General features: G+C 32.9%; 1 protein-coding gene across 3 annotated transcripts in view; it reads left to right on the forward strand.

The window, feature by feature from the left end:
• LOC145242560 (uroporphyrinogen-III synthase-like) overlaps nt 1-22,386 on the forward strand; it is a 203,440-nt gene that overhangs the window by 60,523 nt on the left and 120,531 nt on the right. For all 3 annotated transcript variants that reach the window (XM_080105650.1, XM_080105649.1, XM_080105651.1), the window contains exon 6: nt 20,361-20,444. In XM_080105650.1, the coding sequence (XP_079961776.1) occupies nt 20,361-20,444 (84 nt within the window). The remainder of the gene's footprint in view (nt 1-20,360; nt 20,445-22,386) is intronic.

A 22,386-nucleotide genomic window follows, 5' to 3' on the forward strand; every position in this document is an offset into this window, starting at 1 on the left:
AATTGTTTCTCTTTTGTTTGTTTTTATTTAAAACTGAACTTTCCAGTGCTGGTGCTAATGGTAAAATGATGAATGCTTTTTGATTTTAAACTTGTAGTAAAACTAAAATCTATAGATCATTTCCCTGTCCACAAGTGCACTTTTTTTTTATCTGAAAAAATATGTGCACATATTACACGGGTTTTACAGTAATATGAAAATAAAAAATAAAATCAGCAACTCTATAACTAAATATTTAGAAGTTATGAAAGAATTGGAATTGGTAATTGTATTGGAATCAGGAAAAATATTGGAATCGTTCCATCAGTAATTATTATATAAAAATATTGGTTAAATTAAAAGCATTTTCTAATGAAAATGAAGAAATACTATTTGCAATAATAATAATGATGTTTAGGGGGATTAGTTTTAACTTTTCTGGACCAAGTATTCTTCTAGCGTCATACTACAGAGATTAAAAAGGGACTTAATTCATTTGGAACTTGACTTTTATATTCAACTAGCGGGAGTGCCCGGCGTTGCTCGGGTGTTTGGAGGTGTGTGTTGAGCACAAAAAAAAAGTGTTAGGCAGGCTGCCTCGAACCTGTGACATGAAGGTGGAAAGAAAGTGAAAGAAAAACGTGAACTTTTACCGCTACACTACGAAGCCATAGGAAGTGGAAAGCATTCAAATTTAATGATGTCAATCAAAATGCTGACTTGCTAAGTGAATGCAGAAATGAACGTTGGCTGAAGCCCAGTTCAGCTTTATTTGTTTCCTCACGATGTTGGAGAAAACCAGCTCTCCCCAAGAAGGGGGAGCTCTCCAAATGAATAGCAATTGTTTGATATGAACGGTTTTCCCCACATTGATCAAAGCTAATTGCTTTTCAGGAAGTCCTGGCCGAGAAGACCAGTGATTGACTTTTGCTGCTATTAGTTTTGCTTTTATATGAAAAACGCAAACACGTGAGAGGATGGAATAGCGCGAATCTTATAAAAGTCGATCAAAATAAATGTAGACACGATGTCCCTTCGCAAATCGTAGATATTATGATCTAGGGAGCATATAAAAAGTTGTAAAAAAAATAGTGATCCTCTCGAGCCCCCCCCCCCTCCGAAAAAAACCTTTGCTGGACATACAAAAACGTGCATGCCACTTTTATATAGTTTTTTTTTTTTTTTTTTGTAATATATATCTTTGGTAAAAATCAAACAGTCTACTTGGTAATGGGGATTCCAAATTCATAATTGTAAGCTGGCATCAAGTAGTTTTTCTTTTACCTTATAGTCATAAAAAACGTTTGAAGTTTTATTTAAATGATTTCAATTACTAAGTATAGGCAAAAATGACAGGAAAAAAAGCAGACCCCTGATTCTTAACAGGCTAATCATAATTATTTTTTTTAGTATGTGTCTAAATTTTTTTATTGTGTTTGAAAGATAACAAAACAAAGTTAATCTCTAAAAATGAATAAAAATGTATATTTACATGTTAAAAAAAATTACAGTGAAAAATGTTGAAAAATACAAAAATTTGTTTGAATTTCAAGTCTGAACATATCAACTTAAAAAGTCTCTGGAAAAATAATTATAAGTTTTCTGGAACTATTTCAATGAAAATTAGTAAATTAAAATCTTAAGATACCAAATTAAAGGAAATGTACATAAATTTTAAAACTAAAAATTGAATAATAAACCAAAAAATGCGGGTTACTTGAAAATAAATAGTGGCAATCATTTGTAAACATGAATACTGCTGATTTTCAGAAAAGTATGGATCACGGGAAGTGTAATAATTTTGCTTAATCAATTTAATTTTGTTGTAATAAAACAGAAAATGAGAATATTTTTTGATGTACACAAGTAAGAATTTCTTTATTTTTCTCTAAAAAAGTTTCATATTTAACTTTTTTTTATTCAATAATACTCTAAAATTATTGATGACGTTTGTTTACGAATGTTTTTCTCATATTTTGAAATTTAAACGTTTGTAAAATGTTGTTCAAAAAGTCGATTTTAGCAATTACATTACTCGATTTATTCTTAAATTTTATTATTCCTTAAAAATAAGCTAAAACAATTTTCTTTATTAATGAAATTCAAATTTTGAAAAAAAAAAAAGAAGATTATTTACTAATGAAAGTTATAAACTTACTTTTTATTTTATCACCGTTTTGTCCATCCATACTTTTTAAAATTAATTCTAAGTAGGAATCATAGAATTTTCTTAATTATTTGTTTCTTAGTGATCTGGGATCTCAATTTTTTTTTCTTAAATATTTTTTTATTTCCGAGATTATGAAAAAAAAAAAAATTCTTACGTTGATGTTTATATGTTCATACGTAGAAGGGAAATATAATATTATATTTAAAATTTCCCCAGAAACTGTTATCATTAAAATTACATGAAATATGTTTCGCAATTTTAGGGTTTTTTTTTTTTGTTGTGTGAAAATATTGAATAAACAATGCTTAATTCAATGATAATATCGTCAGTTCAAGAAATTAATTTTTTCGACTTATATTGATTTTATTAACACTCACTTTAGAGTCTTTTTTCGTAATGTTCCTGAAACATTTAAAAATATTTTAATTAACATCTATGATACTTTATTTTCATACAAAAGGAAAAATAAATTCATGCATGTTTTTAATATTTAAAACTATAACTTTAGCAAAGGTGTTTTTTTTTTGCTTACATTTTCACTAAAATTAAAAAAAATGGGTTCATTATATTCTGTGATCAGGAATTAACAAATGCTGAAAATTTCATTAAAATTGGTTGATTTCTTGAATTTTGGTGAGTTCTTAAGTGAATGAATGTTTATACATTTTGAGGATCGGCCATTTATTTTGCGTATACCTAATAATTACGAAATAACACAATTAAATTTAAAAGAAAACCGATTTATCTAAGTCGAATTATCAGTTTTTAATAAAAATCTCCATTTTTTTTTTTTTTTTTTTTTTTTTTTTTTACTTGAAGCAGGTTACATTTTTATCATTAATGTTTTAAAAAAAGTCGTTGCAGCTTTTTTGTTTGTTTAAAAGCTTCCTTTTCTTTTGTAATACTTCCATTCTTTGATTTTTTTTAAACAATTTATTTATTACTAGCATTCAGCGGCGTTGCCCGGGTGTTTGGAGGTGTATGTTGAGCAAAAAAAAAATAAATAAATAAAGCGGTAATTTTTTTAAAATTTGACCCCTATTATGACCCCTTAATATTTATTGTTTTGGGCTCAAATCAAGTTATTTAGTTAGATCCATCCTATATCTATAGATCAACCTATATCTAAAATTTCAAAAATTGTCGGAGTTTGGTAGAGTTCTCAAAGGTCAAATCGTTGAACTTTGACTCCCTTAACAGCCAAATTTCTGACCAAACACATCGATTTTCCCAAATCTCAGTACCCTGTATGTCAAATTTCGAGTCTGTAAACTTAAAATTGACAGTTATTGCGTAGGGAAATGTACACTGACACACACACACACACACACACGTTCACTTTTATAGATATATAGATAGATTATACATTTATGGTCAATGCCCTTGTTGGAATTTTTTTTGTACCAATAATAGTGCATCCCCCCTGTTTACATTTATTTTTTATCTGGTTCTTGTATTTGATTTTTTGTATTTTGTATCTTTTTTGATTTTTAGTTTCGTACATTTTGGGTTTGTACGAAACTCCCCTTAATTTGGAGAAAAGGGAAATGCTAGCTCCGTGATGACGTCACAAACCCAGCGCCAATTTCGTCCTCTTTTGAAATTCTGCTGACGTGGAGATTGGACGTTTGTTTCATTGCCCGGCGCTGAGAATGGAATTTAGACGAGCCTCCTTCAAAGAAGAAAACCCGACAAGAACCCCTGGGTATGTGACCAGATGTACTTCTGAAAGCTATCTATGTGACTACGGTTTTGCATGTATTTTAGAAGGAGTGAAATTATTTGAAAGAAAATACCTTATTTTACGTGACAAGGAATTTTGGAACCTCCTACAAAGAAGAAAACCCAGTAAAAAAAAACCCCGGAAAGCGACGTGGTCTTGCTTCTGAAATCCATCTGTGTGTCTACGGTTTGCACGCAAAAGGAAGAGAAAATTCTAAAAGGACTTTCAACAAAAAAAAAAAAAAAAAAAAAAAGAAAAAGGCACGTGCCTGACTGGCTTTCAATTTGTGAGTACGTTCCTAAAATTTATTTCATATGCGAGTGTGATTAGGAGATACTATTTTGAATCTTATTATTGTATTCGTTAATGGATACAACATCTTCACTATAAGAACCAGTGTTATTTTTTTCATAATATGTTACTTTGGCGTTTTTTGAATTTAATGCCCGCAAAGGGGAAAATTTGCAACTTATTATTGTGAATAAAATCTGTTCTTCGTTTCAAAGCAAGACCTTTATATTTTATTCTCCCCCCCTCTTTTGTTTCATGCTGTCATTTTTTTTTTCAGGTTAGTTACTTTAGCATCGAATTTATCTGGAAGCAAAATAAAATTCTGACACCCTTTCAGACAATACCAATCTCATAGTATGTATTTTTTTTACTTTTACACACAAACACACATGCAAACATACATTTGTCCTTTATATATTAGATTATTTTTAAGTAGTCGCACTTTTCTTTTCTTACAACCACTTGAAGTTGCGATAGTTTCAGCGTCCTAAATTCTCCTATAAAAAAATGAACGAATCTCTTATTAATATGGAGTTACCCTTCCCAGACCAATGACAAATTATACAAAAGCGCCTCTCTTACAAGTTTGAAAATAAGTAACATTGAAAATTATTACTTCTCTCTAACACAAATATATATCTAAAATATAAACAAAGCATTTTTTATTAACGCAAAACAACTTGTTCAATTTTAAATGTATATTGGCATTGCTCCAGACAGACACAAACTGTTATATTGTAGTCTTTTTTACTTAAATGAACAAAACCTATTGCTAATATAATATTTATACTAATTTAGAAAACATTTCATAATTTGAGTGCATGTATAAAGAAAGGCGACAGATCGATTTTTTAAAATAAGTTTGGAGAAACAGGGGACATAACTCAGATTGCTTAATTTAGGTTACTTTTAATTATTTGCTTATTATTCGTTATTTAAATAAATTACTTTTTATTTTAAAAACATTAATATTTTTATGTAAATTTACGAAAACAGAACTGGAAATTATTCAAATTTTAATTAATTTAATTAAAGTACTGTTTTTGATGTTTGTTGTTTAACTAAATTGGTACTTATACACTTATTGCTGAAATAACGTTATTATTTACAAAAACATTCTTAACATGGGGAGGGCAGGTTGTTATTGTAACTATTCTGTAATTTCACCTAACAATAAGATATTAAAAAAATATCGTCCTTGTTCCACGATTTATCTCCCTTGTTTAATCTGTCGTACAGGCACCACAATTTTCATTAAAAATGTGCTAATATTTCCTTAAAAAACAAACAAACAAGAGTCACCACCCATCAAGGCCAAAAGCTACTCGCGAATAAGGGTTGATTAAATTAGGAATTTGCGTAGTCTGTTAATGAAGCAACAATTATATATTTGATAGATGAAGGGAAATAACTCTTGATTTTATTTTTCTTTGTTACTTGCCCTTCATTTTAAAACTAATAAAACTAATCTTTGCATCTAAAAAACCATTTCAATGTTGAAAAGGATTTTCATTCGTCTCGAATCAAGATGTAATATCTGTTTTTATGCTACACTTTATCTTTTCTGTTCTGAGTCAGTGAAGGAGAAGACCTTTTAGACTAAGGCAATTTTTATTTTTTCCTCAATGTAGAGTTCCCATTTTTGGGGAGCTGAAATGTTCCTACATTAAAAGCCGAAATTCTGTCATGCTTTGCTGCTCTTGTGGGGAGGCAAGTAAATAAAGACTAAACCTCCGAAGTTTATTTCAAGCTTAAAGTTTTGGTTTGCATTCAGAATTCCCTTTATATTAAAAATCAAAACATGCTAAAAAAAAATTTGATGTATGCACACGTGACAAAACGAAAATATCATATTCCAAAAATCATGTAAATTGATCAAGTCGTTTTATTTTTTATAAAGAAAGTCATTTGTAAACGATTAATGGTAATTCGTAGGCATTACAACATAAATCTAGTAAATATGAATTATTGTTGAGTTATCTCCTTTTGTTTCTTCACATTTTTCTTCATAATGGCAGGTGAGACAGCCACTTCTCAGATACTCGTAAAATGTGATTTTTGTAAAATTAAACTACTTGATAAATTCATGTGATTTTTGGAGTATGCAATTTTCGTTTCGTTACGAGTATCTAGATTATACAGGTTTTTCATATTTTTGTTTTTAAAATAGGAAAATTCTGGATGAGAACCAAAGTATCTTTTTCTTTATAAATAGAAATACAGATTAAGAATTATCTCTTGTTTATAATGACGAGCAAACAAAATGCAACATTTGGAGAATTTGCCATTCAATTCTTATTTTACGTCAAACTTATTTGTACATTAGGAAACAAAAAAAAACAAAAAACAAAACGAATGACCCGCTGGGTCACCCATTGACTGGTTGAATATGAGAAAAGTGAGTTTTTAAAACCGATTAAAATTTAAAAAAATAAAAAGGCAAAATTCAAAATCTTTCATCTCATCATGTCTTTTCCCACCCTCTCTTTCCCTCTCCAGCTACGAGTTAAATAATATTACAAGTGGTGATATTATTTTTTTTATTTATTTCAGTGCTGATTTTTATATTACATTTGGATTATTCTATATAAATAAAACAGGAGATGTATAAATGTATGTATGTGTGAAAATATTTCACCGATAAACTCTTCAACTACTGGTCATGTAACACTTAAATTAACAGGAAAAAGCACTCGCACACCAATGATGATTTAAGTAAAATCTTTGTTTGGATGAATAACGCGTACAGATGTCAGCAAGTTGAAATGCAAAATGTTCATTTCAACTTGCCGACATATTTCTATTAGTTTTGCGCATGTGCAAATTTAATGATAGCTTGAAGTGGTTTAATTTTAAATCTTTATCTATCTGTCGATGGCTCAAACGGTAGGGAACATGGCTGGAGCGCTAAATGTTTTGGTTTCGATTCTAGCTGATGCCACCCAAGTCATTTTTTTTTTTAAAACTTTTGAAATCAGTAATATATATTAGATACGATATAGTATTCAATAAAGAATTGTCTCTGTAATCATCATCATCATCATCATCATGACGGGCTCCTTGCCCGGACCAATGTGACTCTTCCTCTCCAGAGTTTCCTGTCTTCCATCAGTTGCCTCAGATCTTCAGGTTCACAGTTGGCGTTGTGTGCTATCTGTTGGATGTACGTGGATCTAGGTCATCCTCTGCTTGCGCGTCCGTGTCGTGGAGTCCATAGCAATACATCACTCACCAATTCATGCTTGCTCCTCAGACAATGACCGGCAAATCGTAGGCGTCTTTCTTTGATGGTATTAGATATGGCAGGTAGATTGCCATAAAGTTGCTGCTTCGTAGGATGATTTTGCCAAGATATATTTAATATTGTTCTTATCATATGGGTGTATGTGCTATCTAGTTTTCTTTCCAATCTTTTGGTGAGTGTCCAGGTTGTAGCACCGTAAACAAGGACAGACTCTACCACTGCCCTGAAGAACTGCCTTTTCAGTTTGTCAGCCAGTTTCGAAGTCCATACTGAATGTAGCCCATCCAATGCGGTCCATGCTTTTGAGATGCGAATTTCGATATTTCTCTCTGTGGAAACTATGTTGCTGCCCAGATACGTAAACTCAGCGACTTCTTTCAGTGTTGATCCAACCAAAGCCCTGATCTCTCCCTTCACATTGAAAGTCATAAACTTTGTCTTATTCGCATTTATGTGGAGACCAATGTCATTTGCAGACTTTTCTAGCTTATGTAACAGTGTTTGCGCATCAGCAGTGTCGTTCGTGACAAAGCAATATCGTCTGCGTAATTTGCATCAGTTTTGTGTGCTGCTTGATGACGTCTGTTTCTGGATTCATTTAGGGTGAAGCCTAGCATGTTGTGTATATCAACAGAGGTGTAAAGTACAAAGTCAAGACAGACAATGAAAAGAAAAGGGGCAAGAGTATCTCCTTGTAGAACCCCAGTGCGGATGTCGAAAAATTCAGTGTCCCCATCTGGGGATCTGACCATTGCTCGAGTGTGCTCATATAGCATCATGATAGCATTAATGATTTCATTTGGAATGCCATATGCTTTTAATATGTTGGCCATTTTTCCTCTATGTACAGAGTCGAATGCTTTGGAGAAATCTACAAAGATCATGACTGCCTCAATGTTTTTTGCTTTGACTCCTTCAATCAGTCTCCTAACAGTAAGTATTTGACTAATAGTAGAGCGATTCTTTCTAAATCCATTTTGGTTCTTCCTGAGCACTTCTTCGATCTTTGGTTGGATACGGTTGAGAAGCATGGCATTGTAGATTTTTGCTGCAATTGGAGTGAATGTTATTTCTCTGTAGTTGCTTGGTATACTTAGGTCACTCTTCTTGGGGAAGGGAAGTATGCATCCTTCCCTCCATATATTAATAACATTTTGATTATATACAGAATTGCATGAATTAAGAAGTATGTCATTGAAACCACCTGTCTTCCATACTTCAGGAGGTATGTTATCTAAGCCTGCATCTTTATGATTCTTGGTCTTCTTTAGTACATTTAGAAATTCCTCCATTGTAAAATCACCTTTCTCAATATGGAGTTCCTGTACAACAATCGGCTGAATTGGTTGGTCTGTTACTTCTGGTTTGTTTCAAAATGTGCTTTCCATTTCAAACATGCATTTTCTGGAGTGTTTGCCTTTAAACTTAATTTTGGCAGGTCGTTTGCGCAAAAGCTAAGTTAAAGGCAAACACTCCGGAAAATGCATGTTCGAAATGGAAAGCACAATTTTGAAAAGCTATTTGGAAACCAACCAGAAGTGACAGTAATAATAAATACACAAAAGCTGCATGAAATAAAATATATTTAAGTGTATTTAACGATCAGGCAAGGTAGCCCTCCCCCCCTCCTTCCTCGTCGCTAGTATTGGAATACAGAGAATGAGGGAGGTGCCGGTGGCTAAGTGATTAATGACACTAACTGAAAACCTGTTTGTTCTACAGAAGAACTTTCATGAAACCAACACTTAACCTTGTGTCACCCCTCCTGGATGGAGGGTAAATAAAATAAAGAAGGCGATGAAGTGAGAGCAGTGGATCACATAAAAAGGGGAGGGGTTAACATATGCAGTGATGGAGGATGAGACAGGAGTGATAGACACAAATCTAATAAGAGATGTGTTATTTTGTGAGTTAATTGCAAATTACGGCTAATTCAAACACTTGAAACGGATATTTTTTTTTCAAAGTAACTTAATCCCAAAAGTAAGGCATATTTTAGCATGTACTTTTTGTGATTAAAATATATATCTATACTCCTATGAGTTTTTTTTATTTATTCCCATTAAAAACCCCCTTTTTTTTTTATTTATTCACAACTTTGTTATATATGGGTTGTGGAATTGCATTCATCTGCAAAAGATATAGCTAATTTCCACATTCTTTTAAGCATTCATTTTAATTAATTCCCTTATGTTTTTCGTTTTTCTTATGGGATGATCATCTTTATTTAACTATTACATGTAAGTATATTCATGCAGATGTTCTACATGATTCATATTTGCGTAATATTTTTGTAAAAGATTATAATAAATACAAACCTCTTTCCATATATATTTATGTATGCGTATATATATATATATATATATATATATATGTTTAAAAAATTTTGCCTACCAAACTCCTCCGTCAGTTTTTGATCTACAGATATGAAACTTCATATATAAGTATTCAAACCCATGCGTAACTTTATATTTGGGTTTTAGCCAGGGAAAATCGGTGCAAAAATGTGAAATTTAAAAAATGAAATTTGCCAGGTGAAGGTTTACCGACGACATTACGAATATGCATGCATAACGTAATAGCTATGGGTTCATGTTTTAATTTTTAGCCCTGCAGCAAACATGTCTTCATAGTCCAGGCATTAACGTCAAAGGAAAAAGTATATCGTAAGCTAAGCGTTTTGGTTTCAATTTTTGGTGTTGGCGCTCTAGTCATTTTTTTTTTTTTTTTTTTTTTTTAACTTCTTTAATCATCACTATATATTGGGTCCAATATATATAAAAGTGAAATTGTCAGTGTGTCTACATTTCTCTACCAAACCACTCTGTCAATTTTCAGTCTACAGACTGGAGATTTTACATAAGGGGTATTGAGATTTGGGAAAATCTTTTTAATCGATTTTCGGACAGAAATTTGGCTGTCAAGAGGTCAAAGTTCTACGATTTGACCTTTGAAAACTCTACCAAACTCCTCTGCCAATTTTGGATCTAAACACTTGAAATTTTAGATGTAGGTTACTTGAACATGGATCAAACTTTTTAATTTGATTTGAGCCCAAAATAATAAATGTTGAAGGTCAAAATTGGGGCCAAAGTTTAAAAACTTGACCTCTGCGGTCTCTAGCAAACTATTCAACCAATTGTGGGTCTAAACATTTGAAATTTTACATAAAGGGTGTTCAGACATGCAGCAAGCTTTTTAATCAGTTTTCGGGCGAAAATTTGGCTGCTAAGAGGTCAAAGTTGAAAGGGTTGACCTTTCCAGACTCTACCAAACTCCTTTGCCAATTTTGGGTCTAAACATTTAAAATTTTAGATGTAGGTTACCTGGACAGGAGTCAAACTTTTTAATACATATATATATATATACATATGCACATAAAGTTATGAACAGTATATAGAACTTGAGCAAAACCGGGCTGAACTGCTAGCATAATATAAAAATAAATATATCTGCATTAATCAAAATATCATATTTAAGCATATTTTATGACCGGGCAATGCCAGGCAGCCTGCTAGTATATGAAAAAAAAAGCTTTAAGGAAACAAACGTTGATTAACTTAACTTTGGAATAATAATAGATCATATATATCATAATTATTATTATTTCAAAAAAGTCTCGACCTATATTTGTTTTACATTATTGAGATTGTAAGAAAAGTTAGAAAATCACATAAAACTGATGTTATTAGATTAGGCTGTCTAAAGATATTGGCTTCCTAACTCAGATGCACCGAGCATTAACAATTTTTTTGTTATTTATCTCTTTACAAAACTCAATCATGTTCTGCAAAGCCAAAAGCAAAAAAAGAAAAAAAAAAAAAAGATCACCCCCCCCCCACTTTCTCCTTTTCTGTATCCCCCCACTTCTCTACTGGCTTCCTGACTTAAAACGCATCAAACATTAATGTTATTTTTCTTTCCCTTCATATAACTCAATCATGCCCTACAAAGTCAAAAACAAAGACAGAATCCAAATATAAAACAACCAAACCAAACACAACGAATAAATATTTAAAGATATAAAGAAAGGCAAAATGTGCGCAAGAGTTTTTGTATGTCCAAGAAAGGCTTTTTTTCGCCGGAGGTTCTCAGGTGGGGTGGAGGGCTTACTATCGTTTAGAACTTCTTAGATACTGTGTAGATCATAATATGTACAAATTGCGTACACGTGTCGCGGGTAGATTTATTTACAGCGAGTTTTACACAATTCTTGCTATTTTGGCCCCTCTTGTGTTGATTCAGCTTTTTCGTATAAAAGCAAAACTAGTGCTGTAGGCCGGTAGCGTCCAGTAAGCAATAGACGTTTGGTCAATGTCGGTTTTCACCATCATATCAGACAATTGCTTTTATTTGGACACTCTCCTAATAAACGGGGGAGCTGGTTTTTCCCAACATGTTGGGCAAACAAAACCAGAAAAAAAAAAAACAAACTCAAAAGAAACTATCCCGCAATAAAATTAAGTGTGGATTTAACCTCATTAAACGCGCACTTAAAAACTGTTTCGCAGAAATATTTAACTGCGGAATAGCATGATGTTTAACCTCAGTTTGAACTCATTCACTTTTTATTCGCTAAATTTAATGCCTTACATTGCTTCCGTCACAGTAGCGCAGGTGTATGTCGTCAGCCTATTGACCTCAAGGCTCTGGGTTCAAGCCTATCTGCCACCCCCCCCACCGCACTATTTCTTAGAACTTTTTATATACTGTCTAGATTATAATATCTCCGATTTACAAAACAAGGTTGTCTATATCTTTTATTTGAGCAACTTTTACATGCTAAAAATTCTCACTATTCTGCTTTCATGCCTGTTTGTTCGTGGTTTTCCTATAAAAAAGCGAAACTAATGACAATGACCCCAGTTCAGAAAGCAATTAGATTTGATCACTGTGTGGAAAAACCCCTCATATCAGACAATTGCTATTCATTTAGACAAGACACTCCCCCCTCAACATCTTGGGAAACAAAACCCAAAAAAACAGTCTCGCAGCCAAAGTTAAGTGCGGGATCGCGTGATGTTTAACCTGATTAAATTTGCGCACCTGTCACTTAACTTTTTAATTAAATTAGAATGCTTCTTAGTTCCTGTCCTGTTGTGGTCGAGTGGTAAGATGTCAGTTTTTTTTTTTTCAAACTTTCTTTTCCACCTTCATGTCAAGGGTTTGGGTTCGAGCCTGCCTGCTAACTACAACTTTTTTTTTTCTCAACACACACCTTTAAACACCCAGGCAATGCCAGCCCATCCCCCACTAATCTATAATATAAATCTCAAGCATCGGTTTTTGTGTGAATGTATGTATGTTTGTATGCCTGCTAAAAACTTTTGCCAGCTGCATCAGACTGGGCTGAAACTGGTACCACCTGAAAAAGCGTCCCTCGAGCGCGTAATATGTGAAAATTAGAAAAAAATGGTCAATTATTTTGTATAGAAATAAAGTTTTAAACGAAGGGAGGATCAGTAAAATTATCTCTTTCGAAATGACTTCAAAGACTGTGCATGCGTCAAGCATTATTTGGTTTAAATAAAAGAATTTCCAACATTATTTCGCAATCAGCGTTGTGGATGAGTGGATTAGGAGGTTGTATCGTAAGGTTTAGTTTTGACGTTCGCGTACACGTAACAGCGTTTTTTTTTGTTTTTGTTTTTTGCTGGCATTTAACCAGACTTGTTTTATAATTTAGAACAAAAACAATTTCCTTATTTCATTTTTTTTTTTTTATCAGAGATTTAAGTAAACTGAAGGTTAAGTTTTTATTTAAAAGAAACAAAAATTCCAAACCAATGATGATACACAAAAGTCAAACTTTCTATCATTTACAATTTTTTTTTTTTCTCTTAAAGTTTTAACATTTAAACAGTTGGCATTCTTTTATCGGCAGTTAACTAATCATTTTTATAACGGTTATTTCGGTTAAAACAAATTCTACTTTGTTATTTTTAAAACTGAATTATCATTTTGTTTTCGTTGCAACAGACCGTAACGAGAAGTGTTTCTAAGAAGTTCGCTTAAACTGGTATATCCGGAGAACGGCTTCTTATCTTCGTATCCCTTCTGCCGAAATATCTGATGGTGATGTTTTCATGTACTTCTTTTTTTTTTTTTTTGTGGGGGCGGGGGGGGGGCGATTACATTTTCATGTTTCTATCCGTTCTTTTATTTTTGAAATTGTCACGGCGGTGAGGGTGGGGGTAACGATGAAGTAAGCAGCTGTGTCCAAAACGGAACTTCATATCCACCCGGGCAACGTCGGATATCCATGCAAGTCAAACATAAAGGAAATTCATAGAAGGCAATAAAGTGCAGAGGTGTAACGGATACACACAAACTGAAGCAAATTAAGATTTAAGGGTGGAATAAGTTATGCAGATTCCATCTTTTTATGGATACAATATGCATATGTTTTTTTTTTTTTACCTGGAGGTCACCACTTATCAAGGCCCGGAAGCCACTCGGGGATAAGGGTTATTGCGTGTACAGTAATCAATGGGATAGTATTGTAGTAATTGGAGATTTGATAAAGTGACTTACTTAAGGGGGGGGGGAGATTCATCAGGAATTTGTTTATATTTGACTTGAAGACATCCAAGTTGTAGTCAGGTGGGAAACAGGCAAACGGAAGAGAGTTCCACAGGTGTGCACTTCTTACTTGCGTCAGTGTTGTCTGCTGGAGATTCTGCATGATATTTCAGTAACACTTTCCGGGGTTGTTTAACTATACAGACAGATTCGAAACAGTTGTCAAAAAAACAAATATATAACAAATAAATGTTACCAAAGGCAAGATAAGTTACTTTTCTACCTAACTGGATAAGTTTTTAGTGTTTTTATTTAATGTAAAATGTTTATTTGGTTCGAAAAACATAGTCTTTATCGGTATATGTGAAAAAGACAAATGTCGACGTGCTCGCTGTTGTATACATTAAGTTTGAGAAAATGAGTTAAATCTAAAAAAACTATACAAAATACTGTTAGAAACTAACTCAATATATGTTACTGTGACATAGACAGTTAAGAGATTTGGAGTTCCTATCCCGTCACGGTTACCACCTGATGAAGGCCAGAGGAATAGTTGGCCGAAACGTTGTGAATAAACAACTAAAAAAAGATGAGGATAATAGTCCGCAATAAATAAATTAATAGATAATACTCATCTCAATAATGAATTCCAATTAATATATATATATATATATATATATATATATATATATATATATATTAACATGACATTAATCTTTAGATTATTATTATTATTCCTGATTTTAATAAATGACTGATGTAATTGTGTTCGAGATGGGTATGTTTGCTGACAAAACCATGCTCTATTCTCAACATGCGAGAAAAATAAACCTGCATATCCAATGCTATGGCTGAATCCATTAGAAAAGGGACTGTCAGTTTGGTGGAATGGAAACATAAATGGATGATAACATTTAATGCTATTAAATCCTCTTTTCTTTTCAACCAATGATTGCAACCCTGCCTGTGACTCCATCATTCCAACTATTCGGCCTAACATTCACAGGTAACATGAATTGGAACAAATACATTATAGACATTGCGAAGGCTGTTGCAAGGAAGGGAGGCTCTCTCTACCATGCTAGAAACCTTACCACCAATTACTAGTATGTGATACCTCCACAAAGCCACCATCCGCTATTCATGGAGTATTCTAGGTTGCTGCACCAACTATTAGTCTCTCCTTTTTAGACAGGGTTAAAAAAAAAAAGAGCGTCTAACCTAACAGGTCCCACATTATCTACCAAACCCCAGCCTCTGTTCCATCACTGCACTGTTGCATCTCTGTACTTGTTTTACAAATACTTTAGTTGAATGTGTTCTGATGAACTTGCTTCATTACATAAATACTCCAACCATCATCAAACTCCCGCCCCTTCATTGCAAAGGTCCTCAGATGCTGTAGGGCTTTCTACTCTTAATAGCTTCTGGGTTTGAACCGTTTGCTTTTGGAATTCTTCTCTGCTCTCCTCACTATCCCGACCTACAGAAGTTTAAATGTAGTGTAAACAAAACCTTGCTGTGTAACTCCTCACTTAGGATGCCTCCATAGGTATAGGCCCTTTTTCCTTGGATTAAATGAAAAAAAAAAAAAAAATGTACACAAATCTGAGTGAAAGTTTATTCTGTACATCTGTTGATATGGTTGTCTATCGGAACAAATTTATTTCAAATTTGTTTCTGAGATTTATAAACAAAATGGCTTGTATCAGAATTGTTTGAAAAAAATCCTTTTCTGAAAAATTAAAAATTTGGTGCAACTTTATTATAGTGTGTCTTCGAAAAAATGCATTTTAGAGGAAAACATTACATACATACATACGTACGTACGTGTCATGTCGAAAGTAGCATAAATTAAAAAAATTATGAAAAATATTCCAGTAGAAAAATAATTATAAGTAAAACCAGAATTTTTCAAAGTTGCAATTTCACTGTAAATTAACTCTTTAGATGATTGAAATCAGGGGGAGATAACTGCTTTCAAGTCAACCATCTTGCTTATTTTCGTTAATACTACACACTTTTTTTTCCCCGAAAATTAGCTCTAACATGTCTTCTACATGACGATGCTTTGTAAATTTCGAAATTTTTACTAATTTTGACATGACACGTAAATACATAATGTTTTTCCCTGAAATGCTTTTGTTCGAATATACGCGATTGGGTTGGACAACACACTATAGTAAAGTTGCACCAAAAATTTGTTTTTGAGATTTAAAAACAAAATGGCTTGTACCAGAGTCTTTTTCTGAAAATTATTTTGAATTGTGAAAAGTTTTACAATTTATTTTCATTAAACTTAAAGTATCATTTACTATCTGTTCTTTTAACCAGAATAATACTCGCTCGTCAAACATTCAAGTACTCCTGTTTCCACCTCTCTATCTTTATAAGTAAATAGAGTACTTTTTTCTTTTTTGCTGTTAATTGCAACCACTCTCAAAGGTTGAAAGAAATTAGAAAAAGCAAACAAACTAACAAAAAACATGAAATAAAAAAAATAAATAGAAAGAAATTTAAAAGCAAGAAAATAAAAACAAAATAAGGAACGGTTAGATGAAACAAAAAAAACAAAAAAAAAAACGAAGCTCAAAAGAGGAAATAAAATAAAAGAAATTAAGTGAGAGTCAAAAACAGAATATGCAAGAAAGAGAAACAACGCAAAAAAAAAAAGATGAAATAAAGAAAAACGAAGTTCAAACGAGAAAAGAATGTGAAAGAAATGAAATAAGGCTTAAATAAAAAGAAAAAAGATTAAAGGATAAACACAGCTCAAAAAGAAAGAAAGAAAAAGAAACAAAGTTCAAAAGAAAAGGATGAAAGAAAGAGAAACGAAGTTCAAAAAAGAAAAACATATGAAAGTGAACCAAGATTCAAAAACAAACAAAATTAATTGAAAGAAAGAAAAACAAATAAAACGGGACATTATTTGCTTACATCAAAATAGAATAGTTTTCTATTCTTATATATATATATATATATATATATATATATCTTAAATGATTTTTCGTAGATGTAATTCCTCTCCCGCATAAATTGAAGACATTCTAAAATCAGGTTGGTTTTCTAAAATTAATATGCCCACAACACTCTTTGGGATCAAATATACATTGAAACTTTCATAGATTTTTTATTGAGTAGATTTTATGTCACATTTGGCTTTTTGGAATGTTAATCAGTCTGACTATATGATGCAAACAAAAATACCACACAACAATTAACAAATTGACGCATTAGGACAAAAGGAAAACTATTCAAAAACGTCTCAGGTGAACAACTATAAAGCGAAGACAATTTTTTTTTTTTTTTTTTTTTTTACAAGGGAATCACCACTTATCAAGGCCCACAGGCCACTCGAAGATAAGGGTTAAAGAGTGTACAGGGGTTAAAAGGACACTATCACGGTAATCGTTAGAAGTGTAAATTTGGTAAATTGGGTTACTTAAGAGGAACGGCTCATCAAGAACTTGTTTACGTTGGACTTGAAGACGACCAGATTGTAGTAAACTAGAAAGCAGGTAAACGGAAGAGAGTTCCACAGGTGTGCAGTTTTAAGAAAGCTTTGTTCATGGAATCTATGTTTAGGTTTAGGCACAGATAAAGAGTGAGGGAAATAATGAATAGCGTTTTCAACCAGACAAGTGTTTTTCGTGAATGTTTGGCGAGGGGGGAACCATATATTGGAGCTCAGACGAGCACTTGCCATAAAAATAACGATAAAACAGAGACAGGCTCACAACGACTCTTTTGTGAGAAAGAGGTTGCAGGGAAGAGAAAAGGGCATCTCCCACTAAGCTACAAAGTCTATTTTGAACTCTGTCAAGGCAGTACAAGTCTTCCTAGCAGCTCCTGGCCAGATGTGATAGCAATACTCCATCCTTGGACGTACTTGGCTCTTATATAGGTAGAGAATTGCATCAATAGGTAGATATCTACTGGATCAATAGAAGGATCCCACCATTTTTCCAGCGACTTTGGCAACGGATTTGATGTACGTGTTCCATTTTAGATCAGGAGTAAAGGTCAAGCTCAGAAGCTTGTCAAAACATGAGCCTCCCTAGGACGAAAGCTATTCATTTCAATTGATGCCAGATGGGGATCAGAACGTTGATGAGATAAAAGAGAAACTTGGTTTTAGATGCATTAAAAGTAACCAGCCACTTTTTTCCCCATCGTACTACATGCTCAAGATCAGAGGAGAGAGAATCAGAGAGTACTTGATCATTTATGGTCTTTGAAGTGCTACCTTAGATGGTAGTGTTGTCAGCATAAATGTCTATGGATGATGTAAGGATGTGATTTGGAAGATCATTAATGTAGATCAGGAAGAGAGTTGGGCTAGGATGGACTCCTGAGGGACTCCAGCATTAATACTGAGAGCTTCTGATTTCTATCCATGCTTCCACGTTCAAAAAAAGTATACTTTACTCACCATGTGGTTTGGATCTCAACTGGGATATGCCTTGGGGAATTAATATCTTATGTTCACTGTGCCAATCAAACCTTTTAAATGTCCTGGTTGTGACATTAAAATATATTTGATGGTGAGGCTTCGTTTGGAGGCTGTGGGGAATGTGGAATTACCCCTTAGTTACCATTTGACCCGGAGTAGTAATACCTATTAGGGCATCTAGTGCTAGCAGATCAGGCTGCCTGAAGATACTGGCTTCCTGACCAAAGAATGCATCAAACGTTGATGTTATTGTTTTTTTTTCATTTCCCTTTGCAATGCTCAGTCATGTTTTGCAAAGTCAGAAGCAAGAAACAGCGATTTTCTTCTACAAAACTATCAAACCAAACACCGTAAATAAATATTTGAAGACATAAAGAACTTGAAGCATGAAAACATTTTTTTTTTTTTCCCAAAAAATTACTGAATTCAATGTTAAATTATCTGAAAAGGGTTGATGTGCCGTAAAAACAAATAAACAAACCAAACCAATACCTTCTCAAACAAAAACCAGGTACTAAGATAATGCACAAAGCACTGACAACATCAAACCAGCTGCGGTAAGCGAGAGAAACACTAACTAGAAAACATCTAGAACTACTACAACTGCTCACACACGCACACCTCTCTAACCTCTCTAACAACAAACTTTCTTACTTACATAAAGTAACCACGAGACACAATCATACACGTGCACAAACTCTCATATTAAGTCAACATACCCACACAAACTATGGAATTCATAGAGCTATGTACCAAGAAAACAGAGCTATTAAACCTGACATAGTAATATGGAACAAGAAGGAGAAAGAAGCAACCTTAGTAGAAGTTAGTGTCCCCAACGATGCTGGGTTAAACAGAACTGAGACGGAAAAGACAAAAAAAATACCAAGGTTTTAAGTACGACATGAAGAGAAATTGGAATCTTAGGAAGATCTCCACCATTCCAGTTATTATAGGAACAACCGGACACATGAAAAGAATATAAAAAAAACTACTTCGAAAATATATCCGGTGAACCAGGTGCAAGAGAGATACAAACAATTACACTTAAAGGGATGGTTAGAATCTTAAAAAAGATCTCTTTAAATGTATGAAATAGAAGATGAATATCTGGCATCCGGTAGGATGCCCCATCTTGAGCTAAAACAAAATGAAAAAAAAAAAAAAAAAAATTAAAACAATAAAACAGCACAAAATCACCCCAAACCTCTTTCTGTGAACCTTTAATCATCGTCATCTGTTTCATCGCTTGCATTACAAGCTTGTTATCTTAAACCTTCCTCTATCACTAAAATACGATTTCGAATGTCAAATCCCGAAAATGTCCACGCAAATCAAAACCAAATTCCCAAGAGAATTTTATCGAGTAGTTTTCATGTGATATAAACACTAGTTATTGAATTTCGGATGATTAACTTTAAACAAACCCAATCGCAAATTCATAGACGTTCCTCATCCTTTTAATCCCACCAAGGTCATCATCACCCCTCCTGAAGAAGAGAGCTATCCAACACCACCAGTTTGGGTAAAACAGCAATCTGTATTCAATTTTATTTTTATTTATTTATTTTTTTTCAATAGATATCGCTCTAGACAAGGCATGAAGACATTTGATGTAAGAAGCTAAAAAAAAATAGTACTTCAAAGTCAAAAACTTGTCAATAATAAGTGTTAGATGAAATAGATTCTGACACAGAAAGCAGCATTTCTCCCCCCCCCCCCTTTGTCAGAAACATTGCTCATGCAATGTGAGGACTAACAAAAAAAAAAAAAAATAAGGAAAACAACAAAATAAGGAAAGGGAGAGTTATGAGTCTGCCTACTTTCAACTCTCCTAAATTAATTATATACAATGTCTAGTTTGAAATAAGTATTACATTTTTAGTTTTGAAAAGGGGTAATATGCCACAAAATAATTAAAACCAAATTGGAATTAATTTTTGATGGGCTAAAATTTTTTTTTTTTCTTGTTTTACAGAATTGGAAGCATCACCGAAGTTGGTTTTATTTCCTTGCAGTAAAATCCGAAGAGATCACCTTCCCGATCGCTTGAAGAAACATGGTTCGTTATCCTTTCTTGTTTTATTTCGGGTTCTCTCTTACTGCTTAGTGTATTCCATTCTTCATATAATTTTGTATTCTTTGGATTACTGTTCTCATCTTGAGTGTTATTTGCGCAACATTCCAGTCGATGTAACTTCTAGCCTTTTTTTTTTTTTCTTGTTGAACTCTAGAAACTTTTTGTTGAACTATGCACGGAATTTTGAACTTAATCCACGGGTATAGCATGCTCTCATTCTGTAAGATAGAAGTCCTAAGTAATTTGTAATAGTATTTTGTGTGTCACGCACACGGAAGATTGAACCTTCATCTTCCAGAAGAGTGTAACTTACAACTGAATTTTACCAACTATTTTATCCACTATGACATGGGTTCTTGTGCAAGGATACACTTGAAGAAGGTCGGAGGATACATCGACGTAAACGTTGTGAAACTAACATTCAAGATGAGACTAGTAGTCTGAAGAATCCAAATAATATGAATCATCAATCCTTTATCTAAAAAAATATTTCATTCTTGCTTTTGATTCGCCATCATATTTGATCATTTTAATCTTTCCAATAGAAAAGCATTAGTATTTTTGTAAAAAAACAAATCAAAAAAAAAAACAAAACCAACAATTTCCCTCTACAAAACAATCAAACCAAACACTCTGAATGAATATTTTAAGATATAAAAAATTTGTCCAAAATTACTAGATTCGGCATTAAATAACTCAAATAGTGTTTTATATACCGTAAAACAAAATAACCAAACCAAAATTCATAATGATCGGTTAATTAGTTTAGGAGTGAATCTTGTGTGTGTGTGTGTGTGTGTATATATATATATATATATATATAAACGTATGCATACCTAATTTTATATAAATAGAGGTATATCTATTAGCAATGGGACGATTCCAATTTTTTTCCCAATTCCGATACAATTACCGATTTCGATTCTTCATAAATCTCTAATTATTTAACTATTGAGTTGTTATTTTCCCCGATTTTCGTAAAAAAAACCACATCTTAAATATGCAGATATTTTCCTAAAGGTCAAAATACACTTGTGGAGGATGATCTATCGATTTTAACTTTACTGGTATTTTAAAATCAATAAATATTTATTATTTTATCATTATTACCACCAATGGAAGATTTTGGTTTAAACAAAATCAAATAAAAAAAAAAAAAGACAATTAAAAGAATCGTTTTGGCATTGGAAAATAGGCATCAATTTTTCTGATTCCGATACTACAAAACCTTTCGATTTTTTTTTTTTTTTTTCAATTTCCGATTCCAATTAACCGTTCCAACACTAATATCTATATACCTATAAAGTTGAGTTTTGTTGTTGCACTGACGCTGACATTAAAAACCTACTTTTTCTATTTAAAAATTATTAAAACGAACTTCTTAATACATCCAGTCATGGATATGGGAGCGACTTCATGAAGGTCTACTCATTTGCATATTCCTTTGAAAAACGAGCGTTCATTAATCAATTCTTCATTCTTTATAGCTTCTTAATAAAATGATTGGTTTCATTAAACGATTGCACTCAATTTTATTTATGCGTATTTTCTACATTGTGCATAATTGCGTAGCATTTAAGATAATAAGTTCTAGTATATGCACACATATTTTTTTGTGACAAACTTTGTTAAAATCTTCCACATCTTCAGTTCTGCACGAATAATTGTGTGTACAGTTCCCACACTAACATCAAACTGTGCACTTATTGTCTCTATAGACACATGACGGTCCTTATCCACAAAATTATTTATTTGGCGAATCAACCTTGGTGTTCTGACTTCCTTAGTACTTCCACACCTCTCATCATCCCTCACAGACTCCCTGCCTTCCTTGAATCTCTTATGCCAATCAAAAACTGACGCCTGTATTCATGCAAGATGGCTCAAAAGCAGTCTGAAGCATTCCATACGCTTCTGTGGCATT

Source organism: Euprymna scolopes, chromosome 21 (assembly GCF_053919585.1).
Source record: "Euprymna scolopes isolate OS-2025 chromosome 21, ASM5391958v1, whole genome shotgun sequence".
Taxonomy (NCBI): domain Eukaryota; kingdom Metazoa; phylum Mollusca; class Cephalopoda; order Sepiida; family Sepiolidae; genus Euprymna; species Euprymna scolopes.